At 42.8% G+C, this 13917-nt stretch overlaps 1 protein-coding gene across 4 annotated transcripts in view; it reads left to right on the top strand.

Annotated features, from left to right (window-relative positions):
- CYGB (cytoglobin) overlaps positions 1 to 12636 on the top strand; it is a 79160-nt gene extending 66524 nt beyond the window's left edge. For all 4 annotated transcript variants that reach the window (XM_077251830.1, XM_077251828.1, XM_077251829.1 and 1 more), the window contains one exon: positions 11467 to 12636. In XM_077251830.1, coding sequence (XP_077107945.1) covers positions 11467 to 11631 — 165 coding nt within the window. In that variant the 3' untranslated portion in view covers positions 11632 to 12636. The remainder of the gene's footprint in view (positions 1 to 11466) is intronic.
- Positions 12637 to 13917: the final 1281 nt, after the last annotated feature.

Here is a 13917-nt window from a genome sequence, read left to right on the forward strand (position 1 = left end):
CCCTCCTACAGTCTTTCCCCTTACACCAATTGTCTGTAAATCACTGCTTGAGAGTTCCAGGGTGTCCTCGAAGTCATGTCTCTTACTGCACATGCGCTGGAAATAGAGAACAAAGAGAATCCTGCTGATAAGCTCTCTTTAAGACTGTCAAGTCTAAGTTTATGCTATTAAACATTATTAAATATGACCTATATAACATTTTAAAGGGGATGACCCCTTTTTAAAAAACCCCTCTTCAGTATGCTCAGTTACAGTGTAATGTAAAAGTTTGGGCACCCCTGATCAAAATTACTGTTATTGTGAACAGTTTAAGGCAAGTTGAAGATGAAATGATCTCTAAAAGCACTAAAGTTACTTTCTGTTAGGGCTGGCGGAACTCACCAAATAATATTTATGAAGTTATACTGTGCGTTCGCAGCCCGGGGTCCTCCGTGCAGAGATGACACCTGCTGCTTGGTAATGACGGACAGTATATGTCGGTATAGCGTGAACACACGCGGGTTAACTTCACCCAGTATGTAAGATGTGAACCCTGTCGCGTCACAGGGCCGCAATACTGTGGAGTGAACGCAAATGCTTTGGTCACAGGACCCTGCCCCAAGGACACAGGGTTTGAGTCCCTCTAGACCCACAAGCGTTCAGCGCCGCAACTGTGGTGCCAGAGAGAAAGCTAAACAGAAGGTTTACCACATTAAGTGCATACAGCGCTGCTCTGGCGGATGCCACTATCCACCCCAAACTTAGGCCAGGAAAGTGCACTAATTGCGCATGGCGCCGCACTGATGGACGCTGCAATAGACACAGTACTGTCATGCCTAGTGCTGGATGGCACAATCTGGCGCTAGTTAGCTCCAATCACCCATACTCAGTCAACAACACTAGGGAAGGGGTTCAATTAATAGCTTTCATTAGATTGCATACACACATCCACACATACACGATTTTAGATTTATACTAGCGCATGGCCGAACGGCCATGCGAACCTTTTATCGCTGCATCCTTCCGGGACCTTCCCGGTAGTCCAATCAGAGCTGCTTCAGGAACTGAACATGTGACCCCCGACCTCCAATGAGAGATCCCACGGGCATGCTCAGTTGACCGAAAGCAGGACTTAGTCCCTGGAGTGTCTGCTCACCGCTGATTACTGCTGGTTCCAATAGCTGAACCTGTGAGGGCAGCAGTAACCAGATGCTCAGCATCAGCTTGAGCAAGATGCTGGGAGCGATGTCCCTGCTGAGCAGGCTGCTCTGCAGCTGGGGAGAAATGGGGACTGCAGAGAACATGATTCGAGATTCCCTATGTGCAGCGGCGGGAACTTGACACCTAACACTTTCTTTTTTAGGAAAAATAAATATTGTCATTGTTTACATTTTAAAAATTATAATAAGGAAAATGAGCCAATGAAAAAATGTAGGCACCTGCATGGTAAGTACCTTGTGGCGCCCACGTTTCAAGTATCACAGCTTATAAACGCTTTTTGTAACCAGCCAAGAATATTTCAATTCTTGTTTGAGGGATTTTCATCCATTCTTCTGTGAGATTCCTTGGTCGTCTTGCATGCACTGCTATTTTGAGGTATAGCCACAGGTTTTCAATGATGTTCAGATTAGGGGACTGTGAGGGCCATTGTAAAACCTTCAGTTTGCACCTTTTGAGGTAGTCCATTTGTAGAAGCCATCCTCTTTTCAACTTCAGCTTTTTTACAGATGATGTTGGTTGCATCAACAATTTGTTGAAATTCCATTGAATTCTTTTTTCCCTCTACCCGTGAAATGTTCCCCGTACCATTGGCTACAGCACAACCCCAAAACATGATTGATCCACCCACATGCTTAATGGTTGATGAGATATTCTTTTCCTGAAATTCTCTTCCATTTTTTTTCAATACAAAATTTTAATGATTGTGGCCAAAGACTTCTATTTTGACCTCATCGGTCCACAGGATTTGTTTCCAAAATGTATCAGTTTTTTTTAGAAGTTCTTTTGCATACTTCTGAAGCTGAATTTTATGGCGAGGATGCAGGAGAGGTTTTCTTCTGAGGTCTATTGAATGAAGGCCATATTTGAGCATGGGTCTCTGAAGAGTAGAACAATGTACCACAACTCTAGAGTCTGCTAAATCTTTCTGAAGGTCTTTTGCAGTCAAGCGAGGGTTCTGATTTGTCTCTCTAGCAATCCTATAAGCAGCTCTCACTGAAATTTTAATTTGCAGAGTGCTATGCAGCTGCTTAGAAGAACCTATGGCTGCTGTTCTTTTGCACAAGGTTAGAGGAGGCTTGGTTTTTATATAGTTGGGAAATTTGCCTTACCTGGCTTTTCCTAACAATGATAGTGAACAAGCCATAACCATAACAGGCTAATTAAGGCCTGAAACCTCAATCAGTTATCTGAACACACAAATGTTCAATATTTTTTGCCTAAAATACAAAGGAAATGTGTCATAATTAACTTTAGGCCTTTTAGAGATCATTTCATCTTCAACTTACCGTATATACTCGTGTATAAGCTGAGTTTTTCAGCACATTTTTTTGTGCTGAAAACATCCCCCTCGGCTTACACACGAGTCATTGTCCCAGAAAGATGGTGGGGAGGGGGAGTGATGGAGCAGCTGTTCACAGAGACAGGAGTAGGCAGCTGCGGCTGTAACTGTGCTCACTGCTAAAGAGAAATAAATATTTTCTGTGCTGGCATTGAATATCCATTTCTCTTATAGCGTGCACAGTTACAGTCGCAGCCGCCAGCTTCCAGCACACATCCTACTTTCCTTCCCTGCATGCCCTTGCTGCATCTCGTTCTGGTGCCATCAGCTCTTCCGGCCAAGTGGTCACATGGCCCCACTCAATAAGGTAACGAATATTCACCCCTCTCCACTCCCATAGGCGTGGAGTGAATATTCATTACTTTAATGAGGACACGTGATCGCTCAGCCAGAACGAGATGCAGCGAGGGCCCGCAAGAAAGGTAAGTAAGGTGTGTTTTTTTTTTATAGGAACCATGCATACAAGGATAGGGGATAAGGAGCCATGCATACAAGGATAGGGGTTAAGGAGCCATTCATACAAGGATAGGGGATAAGGAGCCATGCATACAGGGATGGGGAGCCATGCATACAGGGATGGGGAGCCATGCATACAAGGACAGGGAGCCATGCATACAAGGACAGGGGGCCATGCATACAAGGATGTTGAGCTATGCATACAAGGATAGGGGGCCATGCATACAAGGTCGTTGAGCCATGCATGCAAGGATGGGGAGCCATGTATAAAAGGACGGTGACCCATGCATACAAGGACAGGGATGGGAAGCCATGCATACCAGGATAGGCATGAGGGGACAATGCATACCCGGCTTATACTCGAGTCAATACGTTTTCCCAGTTTTTCATGGCAAAATTCGGTGCCTCGGCTTAAACTCGGGTCAACTTATACTCAAGTATATAAGGTACATAACCCCTTTCTGCCATCAGGTGTAATAGTACGCTGATGTTGGACTCCCTCCCTTTGATGTGGGCTTCGGCACTGAGCCCACATGTTTCTGGCACATGTCAGCTGTTTTGAACAGCTGACATGGGCCTCTAACAGCCACAGGTGGAATTACAATCCACTCATGGTTGTTAACTAGTTAAATACGCTGTCAATCTCTGACAGAGGCATTTAACTCATGCTTCCGGCAAGCGCACCGGAAATCCCTCCCATCTGTGACCCCGTCATGTGATCGTGGGTCACCGATAGACTGGCATGACAAACCGAGGTCTCCAGCAGACCTCTATGGTTTCCATAGCAGTTGCCATGAGCGCCGCCGCCTGGTGGTCGGCGCTCATAGCAAATGAGCATTTCTGCTACATACAGGCGATCTGATCATCACCTGTATGTAGCATAGTCGATCGGACAAGTGCAGCTTCTAGTCTCCTATGGAGACTATTAAAGCTTGCAAAAAGTTAAAAAAAATATATATAAAGTTCAAATCACCCCCCTTTCACCCCATTCAAAATAAAACAATAAAAAAAATCAAACATACACATATTTGGTATCGCCGTGTTCAGAATCTCCTGATCTATCAATATAAAAAAAATTAACCTGATCACTAAACGACGTAATGAGAAAAAAGTCAAAACGAGAGATTAAGGTTTTTGTGGTTGCCGCAACATTGCATTAAAATGCAATAACAGGCGATCAAAAGATCATATCTGCACCAAAATGGTATCATTAAAAATGTCAGCTCGGCACACAAAAGATAAGCCCTCATCCAACCTGAAATCATGATAAATGGAGACGCTACGGGTATCGAAAAACGACACAATTTTTTTCTTAATAAACTTTGAGATTTTTTTCACCACTTAAAAAAGAACCTAGACATGTTTGGTGTCTATGAACTCATAATGACCTGGATAATAATAATGGCAGGTCAGTTTTAGCATTTAGTGAACATGGTAAAAAAAAAACAACTGTGGAATTGCGCTGTTTTTCTAATTTCACAGCACTTGGAATTTTTTTCGGTTTTCCAGTACATGATATGTTATAACTAATGGTGTCATTCAACATTACAACTCATTCCGGAAAAAAACAAGCCCTTAAATAGCCATTTTGACCAAAAAACAAAAAAGTTATGGCTCTGGGAAGATGGGGAGCAAAAAATGAAAATGCAATCTCTGGTTGTTAATGGTTAACTGTTCACAATAACAGTAATTTTGACCAAGGGTGCCCAAATTATTACATGCCACTGTACTTGTAAAATAAATAGACTAAACTTTACTTACCCTCCCTGGGTTCAGTACTGTGTCTCTGCCGCTGCCTTGGTCACTGTTCTTTGGCTGCAGTAGTGATGTCATATCAATAGCACTGCAGCCAATCATTGAGCTCCATGGTGCTTTTCACCTACATCTGCAGAGCTGCTGAGCTCAGTAATGTGGCAGAGACACAGCACTGGACCAGGGTAGAATAAGTGAGGGATTAATTTTTCAATTTTTTTTTTTTTTACAAGTAAAGGTTTGTGCCCACTGCCCACAACATCTTGTTTAGGCTGTTTCCCCTTGGACTCCTCTTGAAAAGCACTTACAAATTCCAAAATGTATAAACATAATTCACAGCAATGTGAAAGAGAAAACACTTCAGTAAAAACACCACCAGCATTTTTTTAACCATCTTTTGCTTCAAAAACTCAACAGGTATGCTAGCGTCTAAAACACGTGGTATGCTCATACCGTAACTGAGCATATGGCTAAGGGCTCTTTTCCACTTGAGAGAAAAAAAAGGTCGATTTACGGACCGAAAAAACGGAGGTAGATCATGCGATTGTCATGCGAGTGTCATGCGAGTGCCATGCGATTTTTTATCGCAACATCCGTATGACATCCGTATGACATCCGTATTGCTGTCCGATTTTTACGCACCGTGTCCTTTGAAAAGACGGCAAATCAGTGCTGTGTACAGTAAAATCACACTGACAGATTAGAATAGAAAAGATAGAATAGATATATACACATAGAATAGGTATATAGGTATATATACATACATATACGTCACTGAGACACCTATATATATATATTTATATTTAATGCAGAGATAGATAGCAGAAAAGTCGGTAATTCAATTGCCGGCTTTTGCTATCTCCTTCACAAACCCGACATGATATGAGACATGGTTTACATATAGTAAACCATTTCATATCCCTTATTTTATTACATATTCCTGACTACTAATGTAAGAAGTGTCTTTGTGTAAAATTTGGTGGCTCTAGCTGTTAAAATAAAGGGTTAAATCACGGAATAAATTAGCGTGGGCTCCTGCGCCAGTGACTGAGGGCAGATATTAATAGCCTAGAGAGGGATCATGGTTATTGCCCCCCCTGGTTAAAAACATCTGCCCCCAGCCACCCCAGAAAAGGCACATCTGTAAGATGTGCCTATTCTGGCACTTGGCCACTCTCTTCCCCCTCCCAAGTAGCAGTGGGATATGAGGTAATAAAGGGTTAATGCTACCTTGCTATTGTAAGGTGGCATTAAGCCTGGTTAATAATGGAGAGGTGTCAATAAGACACCTATCCATTATTAATCCAATAGTAGTAAATGGTTAATAAAACACACACACATTAGGAAAAAAGTATTTGAATGAAATAAAGACACATGGTGTTGTAATAGTTTATTATACTCTCAATCCAAATGATGACCCTCGTTCAGTAAAAAAGGAAAAATAAAAAATCAACAATATCCCATACCTTTCCGCCGTAACAGTCATGTCCCACGCTGTAAATCCATCTAAAGGGAGGGGTTAAATAATTTTACAGCCAGGAGCCTGCTAATGCAGCTGTGCTCCTGCCTGTAAAAAGTGGGGAATGAATGAAAAGCAGGGGAACATAGCTACCTAGACTTGCAGTGCTGCTCCCCCTGCTGGCATAAACTCATATGAACTCTAGCATGAGAAATTATTCAGAAAAATTCCCACGCTAGAGTTCATATGAGGTTATGCCAGCAGGGGGCGCAGCACGGCAAGTCTAGGTACTGTAGCTACGTCCCCCTGCTTCCATTCATTCCCCAGCTTTTACAGGCAGGAGCACAGCTGCATTAGCAGGCTCCTGGCTGTACAAATCTTTAACCCCTTCAGATGGATTTACAGAGTGGGACAACACTGAACGACGGAAGGTATGGGATATTGTTGATTTTTTATTTTAACTTTGTTTCAGGTGACAAGGGTCTTCAATTGGATTGAGTGTATTACCTGGAGGAGAAAATTGCGCGGGAGCCCACGCCAATTTTTTCTGTGATTTAACCCTTTATTTTAATAGCTAGAGCCCCCAAATTTTACACAAAGACACTTCTTACATTAGTAGTCAGGAATATGTAATAAAATAAGGGATATGAAATGGTTTACTGTATGTAATCCATGTCTCATATCCTGTTGGGTTTGTGAAGGAGATAGCAAAAGCCGGCAATTGAATTACCGGCTTTTCTGCTATCTATCTCTGCATTAAATATAAATATATATATATAGGTGTCTCAGTGACATATATATACACTCACTGGCCACTTTATTAGGTACACCTGTCCAACTTCTTGTTAACACTTAATTTCTAATCAGCCAATCACATGGCGGCAACTCAGTGCATTTAGGCATGTAGACATGGTCAAGACAATCTCCTGCAGTTCAAACCGAGCATCAGTATGGGGAAGAAAGGTGATTTGAGTGCCTTTGAACGTGGCATGGTTGTTGGTGCCAGAAGGGCTGGTCTGAGTATTTCAGAAACTGCTGATCTACTGGGATTTTCACGCACAACCATCTCTAGGGTTTACAGAGAATGGTCCAAAAAAGAAAAAAAATCCAGTGAGCGGCAGTTCTGTGGGCGGAAATGCCTTGTTGATGCCAGAGGTCAGAGGAGAATGGGCAGACTGGTTCGAGCTGATAGAAAGGCAACAGTGACTCAAATCGCCACCCGTTACAACCAAGGTAGGCCTAAGAGCATCTCTGAACGCACAGTGTGTCGAACTTTGAGGCAGATGGGCTACAGCAGCAGAAGACCACACCGGGTACCACTCCTTTCAGCTAAGAACAGGAAACTGAGGCTACAATTTGTACAAGCTCATCGAAATTGGACAGTAGAAGATTGGAAAAACGTTGCTTGGTCTGATGAGTCTCGATTTCTGCTGCGACATTCGGATGGTAGGGTCAGAATTTGGCGTAAACAACATGAAAGCATGGATCCATCCTGCCTTGTATGGAGCATCTTTGGGATGTGCAGCCGACAAATCTGCGGCAACTGTGTGATGCCATCATGTCAATATGGACCAAAATCTCTGAGGAATGCTTCCAGCACCTTGTTGAATCTATGCCACGAAGAATTGAGGCAGTTCTGAAGGCAAAAGGGGTCCAACCCGTTACTAGCATGGTGTACCTAATAAAGTGGCCGGTGAGTGTATATATATCTATATATACCTATTCTATGTGTATATATCTATTCTATTCTAACCTGTCAGTGTGATTTTACTGTACACCGCACTGAATTGCCAGCTTTTCAAAGGACACCGGTGCGTAAAAATTGGACAGCACTCGCATGGTTCAAGTGCTGTGCGATTTTTTTTCTCGCACCCATTGACTTACATTGGCCAGTCTCGTCCGAGAATCGCAGCAATACGTAGCATGCTGCGATTTTTTTCTCAGTCCGATTTCAGCTGAGAAAAAAATCACAGATGAGATGTCACCCATTGAATAACATTGGTCCGAGTGCAATCCGATTTTTTATCGGATTGCACTCGTCCGTTTTTCTCACAAGTGGAAATGAGTCCCATGGTTTCCTTCCAAGTTAGACAACCCCTTTAACAGAAAAGGAAAATGTAAGATCTTTTATACTAACTATTGTAGGTGGAAAAGCACCTAATTATTATATGTATCAGTAGACTAAATTTATGCCATCTTACATAGCATTAATAGATATGGACATGTGGTAGCAACTTTCTTTTTACTGAAAAAAGGGTTTCTGCAGTCAGTCTGTATGACTGCAGGCTTGTGAATCCTAAAAGCGAACACACTGTGAAGATTCTCTGGTGCCGGTGATGAGGCAAGGATATATGCATACAGTACTCCTGGCCACGGTCACATTAGACCTCACTCAATTCACTTGTATTGAGCAAAGAGGTGTATATCTAGTCAGAATACGGCATGAAGTATGCATAACTCACATTTGCAATCACATGACTGCTCGCTCTCACCTCCAGCACTGGAGGATCCTCACAGCATGCTCAAGAGAGGCCGTACGGGGCCCATGGCATCTAAAGGGAGGCTGACATGACCTGGTGACATGGGACTTGGTGAGCTGACGAAGGTAGTTGGCTGGGAAGGACGGGTTAGCTGGGGTTAATGGCATGTGAGGGGAGGGATAATGGTTAATTTTCAAACTAGAAGGAGGTGGGTTATGGTTAGGAGGGGAGGGGTAGTATAAGAGGGAGCACGTATCCTACACAGGCAACCATTTTAAGTACCCACCTGACGTGTAAGGAATCTATCTGGGGGGGTATTCAAGGGACCCTTGGATGGGTTTTTGGTTGACCAGGCTGGTTGTTGTCTATCCCTGAGCTCGTGCTTATTGGCTGGGGGCCAATGTGGGATTTGGAAATTTGAGGTTTATAATTTTGGGGCTTCGAGGACCACCCCTCTTATTTCTTCGATTGTTAAAAATTGTTTTATACTTTATGTTAATTAAAGGCTGCTGTGGCCATTTAAATCCAAACAACAATTTGAGTGTTTATTGGGGCAAGGGGGATGTTTTTTATTATATCGGGTTGGAAGGGCTGGGGGGTGTTTGTTATCAAGAGTTAATTGGGAGTTTTAAGGGTACTGTCACACTCTGCAACTTTCCAACGATCACGACCAGCGATATGACCTGGCCGTGATCGTTGGAAAGTCGTTGTGTGGTCGCTGGAGAGCTGTCACACAGACCGCTCTCCAGCGACCAACGATGCCGAAGGCCCCGGGTAACCAGGGTAAACATCGGGTTACTAAGCGCAGGGGCGTGCTTAGTAACCCGATGTTTACCCTGGTTACCATCGTAAAAGTAAAAAAAAAAAAAACGTACATACTCACATTCCGGTGTCCGTCAGGTCCCTTGCGGTCTGCTTCCCGCTCTGACTGAGTGCCGCTGTAAAGTGAAAGCAGATCACAGCGGTGACGTCACCGCTGTGCTCTGCTCTTACATTCCGGCCGGCAGTCAGTCAGAGCGGGAAGCAGACTGCAAGGGACCTGACGGACACCGGAATGTGAGTATGTACTTTTTTTTTTTTTTTACTTTTACGATGGTAACCAGGGTAAACATCGGGTTACTAAGCGCGCCCCTGCGCTTAGTAACCCGATGTTTACCCTGGTTACAAGCGAACGCATCGTTGGATCTGTGTCACACACACCGATCCAACGATGACAGCAGGAGATCCAGCGACGAAAGAAAGTTCCAAACGATCTGCTACGACGTACGATTCTCAGCAGGGTCCCTGATCGCTGCTGCGTGTCAGACACAGCGATATCGTATGGATATCGCTGGAACGTCACGGATCGTACCGTCGTAGCGACAAAAGTGCCACTGTGTGACAGTACCCTAACTCAAGCTCACAGGAGTCACGTATACCATTATGTCATGGCCATTGTGAGGATTCACAAATCTGTAGTAACACAGAGTGACTGTAGACTTTCGTGAAAAACCTGAACAACCCCTCTAGATGCATGTATTCTGGAGAAAAAAAAATCATTTTTGCGATTGGGATTCATTAAAAATTTGGATCTGTCAGTGAGGTCTTCTGATACTGAGTTTGTAACACTTCCATCTGTTTTTCTCAGTACTTTCATAAGCTGATCTATGACCAAAACTCATATCAAGGAGAGCTGATCATAATAAGATGAGAGAAGCTCATTACGGCTGGTTCCTCACGTCACGTGTATCGCAAAAACTTGCCCAACCGCCGTGTCTCCTTACCTGAGCTGAAGGAGTATTCTCTATTTGTCTCTTGATTAGCTCAGAGCAATGCAATCTCCTTACAGTTTCCTGGTTACATCCTGGTGTTTAGCAGAGAGGTCTGTCCTCCTTGAGTGACAGCTTCAGTGAACAGGACTGTAGTATTAGGCCGGGGTCACACTAGCGTATGGCATCCGATGCAAGGCGAGAGAGTCATGCTACTGTGCTCCGAGCCTCTTGCACATTTAGGTCAAAAAGTTTCATATTTTGCAAAATTGCGCACAATTTGGGCCTCCTAAATATCTGGCATACATTAAATTACTCCAGGCTGGGGGAAGTAGGGTAGGTGGTTCGTGTGTCAAATTTTGTGACTTTTTAAAAAAGTTGCATTTGAAGAATTGGTCTAAAAAAGCATCTGGAAAAGCCACATTGAAGCAAAAAAAAGTAATTAAGTAACTAAAGACAAGTTTAAAAAAAATCAATGATGAATGTGTCACAAATCAAAAAGTCAGTAAGAAATATTGTGAAAATGCAATGATGAATCAGGCTCTAAGTTTCTACTGTTGATCAGTATTGGGAAGAGGTATCCGGTCGATTCTCCGCTCAGTTCTGTGCAGTTAGAGGAAATGCCAATTACTGTCTCGGTTCCTGGCATCTGTCTTTCAGCCCAGAGCTGACATTGCTTCTCTGGTTTCCTGTTGGCTTTGGACTTGTTCTAGCCTTCCTGTCCTTCTCTGAATTTGATCTGTGCTGTATTATTTTAACTGTATTTCAAGGGGGTTTATGAAAAAATGCAGCATAATAAATCCAATCCGCCCAGCATGATTAGCTAATCCCGAGAGCAAATAGGTTAAAATAATGTCATAAACCACACAAACAGGCACATGTGCAGGAACGGCATGCCATGTAATGGAATAATTTGTACTAAGCCTCGTCACATGGTTGCCCATTTGTTGATATATACAGTACATTGTATGGTAGTTTGTTACTGTGCTTTGTTATGTCTCTCTAATTTTAGCTTCTTCTTGTCTGCCCTAGATCCTGACCGGGGTGATACTGGAGGTCATTGCAGAAGCATTTGCCAAAGATTTCACCCCTGAAGTATCACTAGCCTGGAGCAAATTACGGAGCCACATATACAGTCATGTACTGGCAACATACAAGGAGGTGGGCTGGACACAGTACCCCAGTAATTCAGTGTGAACACGTCCATCTCCCAGAGAGTGCCAAGCCAATGACTTCAGATCCTAGCTATCTCCGATCTCTGGGACAGCTGGGAAGTACGGGTGGTGGGGAAATTAGGCTTGGGTAGCTAGGTGGGCATGGGGGTTATAACTACAGGGTCTCTACAAACAGGGTGGGATGGGCTTTTTAGTATGGCAGGAAAGTGCGATACGGTTTCTTTGACCTAGCCACAAGCAAATCCAGTTTATACAATAGGACAATAGATCAGAGTCAATCTCTGTGGGAGGGAGCAGAGACATATCATTCCAAGGATCAGTGCAGCTTCCATGCACATCATTAGGGTGGAAATATCTAGTATTGTAAGTGAGGCTATTTTGAGATTGTCCTTGCCCTGTCCCATATTTTCCACGTTTTCTGTGTTCTATAAGGCATGAGAAACAGATGGTTCTTAAGAGATCCGTAGCTCTTAAACGGGGCCCCTGTACATGAAGGGGTTAACATTACATCATGGCTCAGTTACATCTCCGCTCTAAATCCCACCGTTTTGCTTGGCATGCACTTGTATATGGCAATTACTCTTCTTTTCTCATCATTTTTACTTGGCTGGTTCTCATTTGATCAAGTGTCTTCATGAGACCAGTGTATATAAATGGTTCAGTAATTTCCACCAGCCATTTTATTTTAATCTCAGTTATTAAATATTCTTTATGGGACCAAATGTACAGGGAAATTTAGATTTGTATGGTATAAATTATAGCATTAAACAGAAGAAGTATCAGCTTCACCTTGCAGTATATCGGCCTGGAAATGCTATCTCCCTATGTCAGTAAGTAGGCCCATAAGCCACTACTAAGGGATTATGACTTTAGGCAGAATGTTTTGGATGATGATGAGGGAGTGAAATTGTGGAATAGAGATATATACACACCTGGCCTGTGACAAATTGTGTCAAAATGTGTCTGTCCATATATAATGTTCTGTTTTACTGTGATATAGAAATAAAACATACTATTGGATCTATAATGGAGTTGGCTTCTATGTGAATGATTATTGTAATAATACTGATACTATGTTATATAGTTTAGTGCCGAGTCTCAGTATGACATCCGTTGTGCCTCTAGAGCACAATAGTGTTTTGAGTTTCCATCTACTGGTACAATTGTTTGATTCATCTTCTTATTTTAGGGGTGCACCACTCCCAAGCCAACCGACTTCACTTTTGCTGGAGTGTGGACAGTCCTACTTGACTGACAGTTTGGACAAGTGGCATTGTTGTGCTGCTAGCCCAAACTGTGCACTCACGATACTGCTATGTGAGAGAGCTTTACATCTGAAGCACAGTGGCATGGAGGCTAGCCGGGAAAGGAGCTAACAGTGTACCCAAGCAATCATGGCCAGGTCCACAGCAGTGCTTACAAGCTCAACTGAGTTCAATTTGTAAGCCTGGCGCATATTGGAAAACTGCTGGCACACTGCCAAATGTCGAGGCAACAATCTGTAAAACTAGTAAAATTAACAGTTGCTTCTTTTTTATAAGCTCATTATGATCATGATTGGAAATCAGAATAACTGTTCCCCAAACAATATAATCTGCTCCTACTATCACTTATAGTGATATAAGGAAAATATTAAGACATGGTGGGAGGTACTGCTCCTACTACCCATACAAGTCCAAATGAGCTCCCGGCATTTTTTACAGACCATATGCTTATTGAAACTGAAAAACTGCTCGGCTGAGATGGACATGGAAGATAAAAAGCAAATTGTGTTCACCTTGTGGGGTTGTGAAAGTCACAATTCCTGTATCAGCTGTAAAAGTTGGCTGCTGCAGATCCACAATATGGAGTAAGTTGTGAGACTGGAAGTAAGTGGATATCAATCCGTGCTGCCAATGGTCCAGAATGTAGGAGACCAAAAAAGTTTGAATGCAGTTTTTATTCTTCAAGTAAAACTTGCTTCTTCATCAGGACAAGCTACATGTAAGTGAAAAATGGTGTCAAATGGAATTGCTTATTTTAACATTCACATGGAAATTGCCTTGCCTTACATTTTTTCACACCATGACATTGGTCATATGATCACAGAGGGTCGTTTTTGCGAGCCTTTATTTGAATGACTTGTCTACTTATACCCACAACTTGTAAGCTGTACTTTATCATTGTGGTTTGTCCGTATAATGAAGCATGTTTACTTCGAATCGCGTTGACGAATAAAAACTGCATTAAAACCTTTCCAGTCTCCTATTATTTTCTGGATCATTTGCAGCGTGGACTTATAACCACTTACTTCCAGTCTCACAAGTTA

Source organism: Ranitomeya variabilis, chromosome 4, assembly GCF_051348905.1.
Source record: "Ranitomeya variabilis isolate aRanVar5 chromosome 4, aRanVar5.hap1, whole genome shotgun sequence".
Classification (NCBI taxonomy): domain Eukaryota; kingdom Metazoa; phylum Chordata; class Amphibia; order Anura; family Dendrobatidae; genus Ranitomeya; species Ranitomeya variabilis.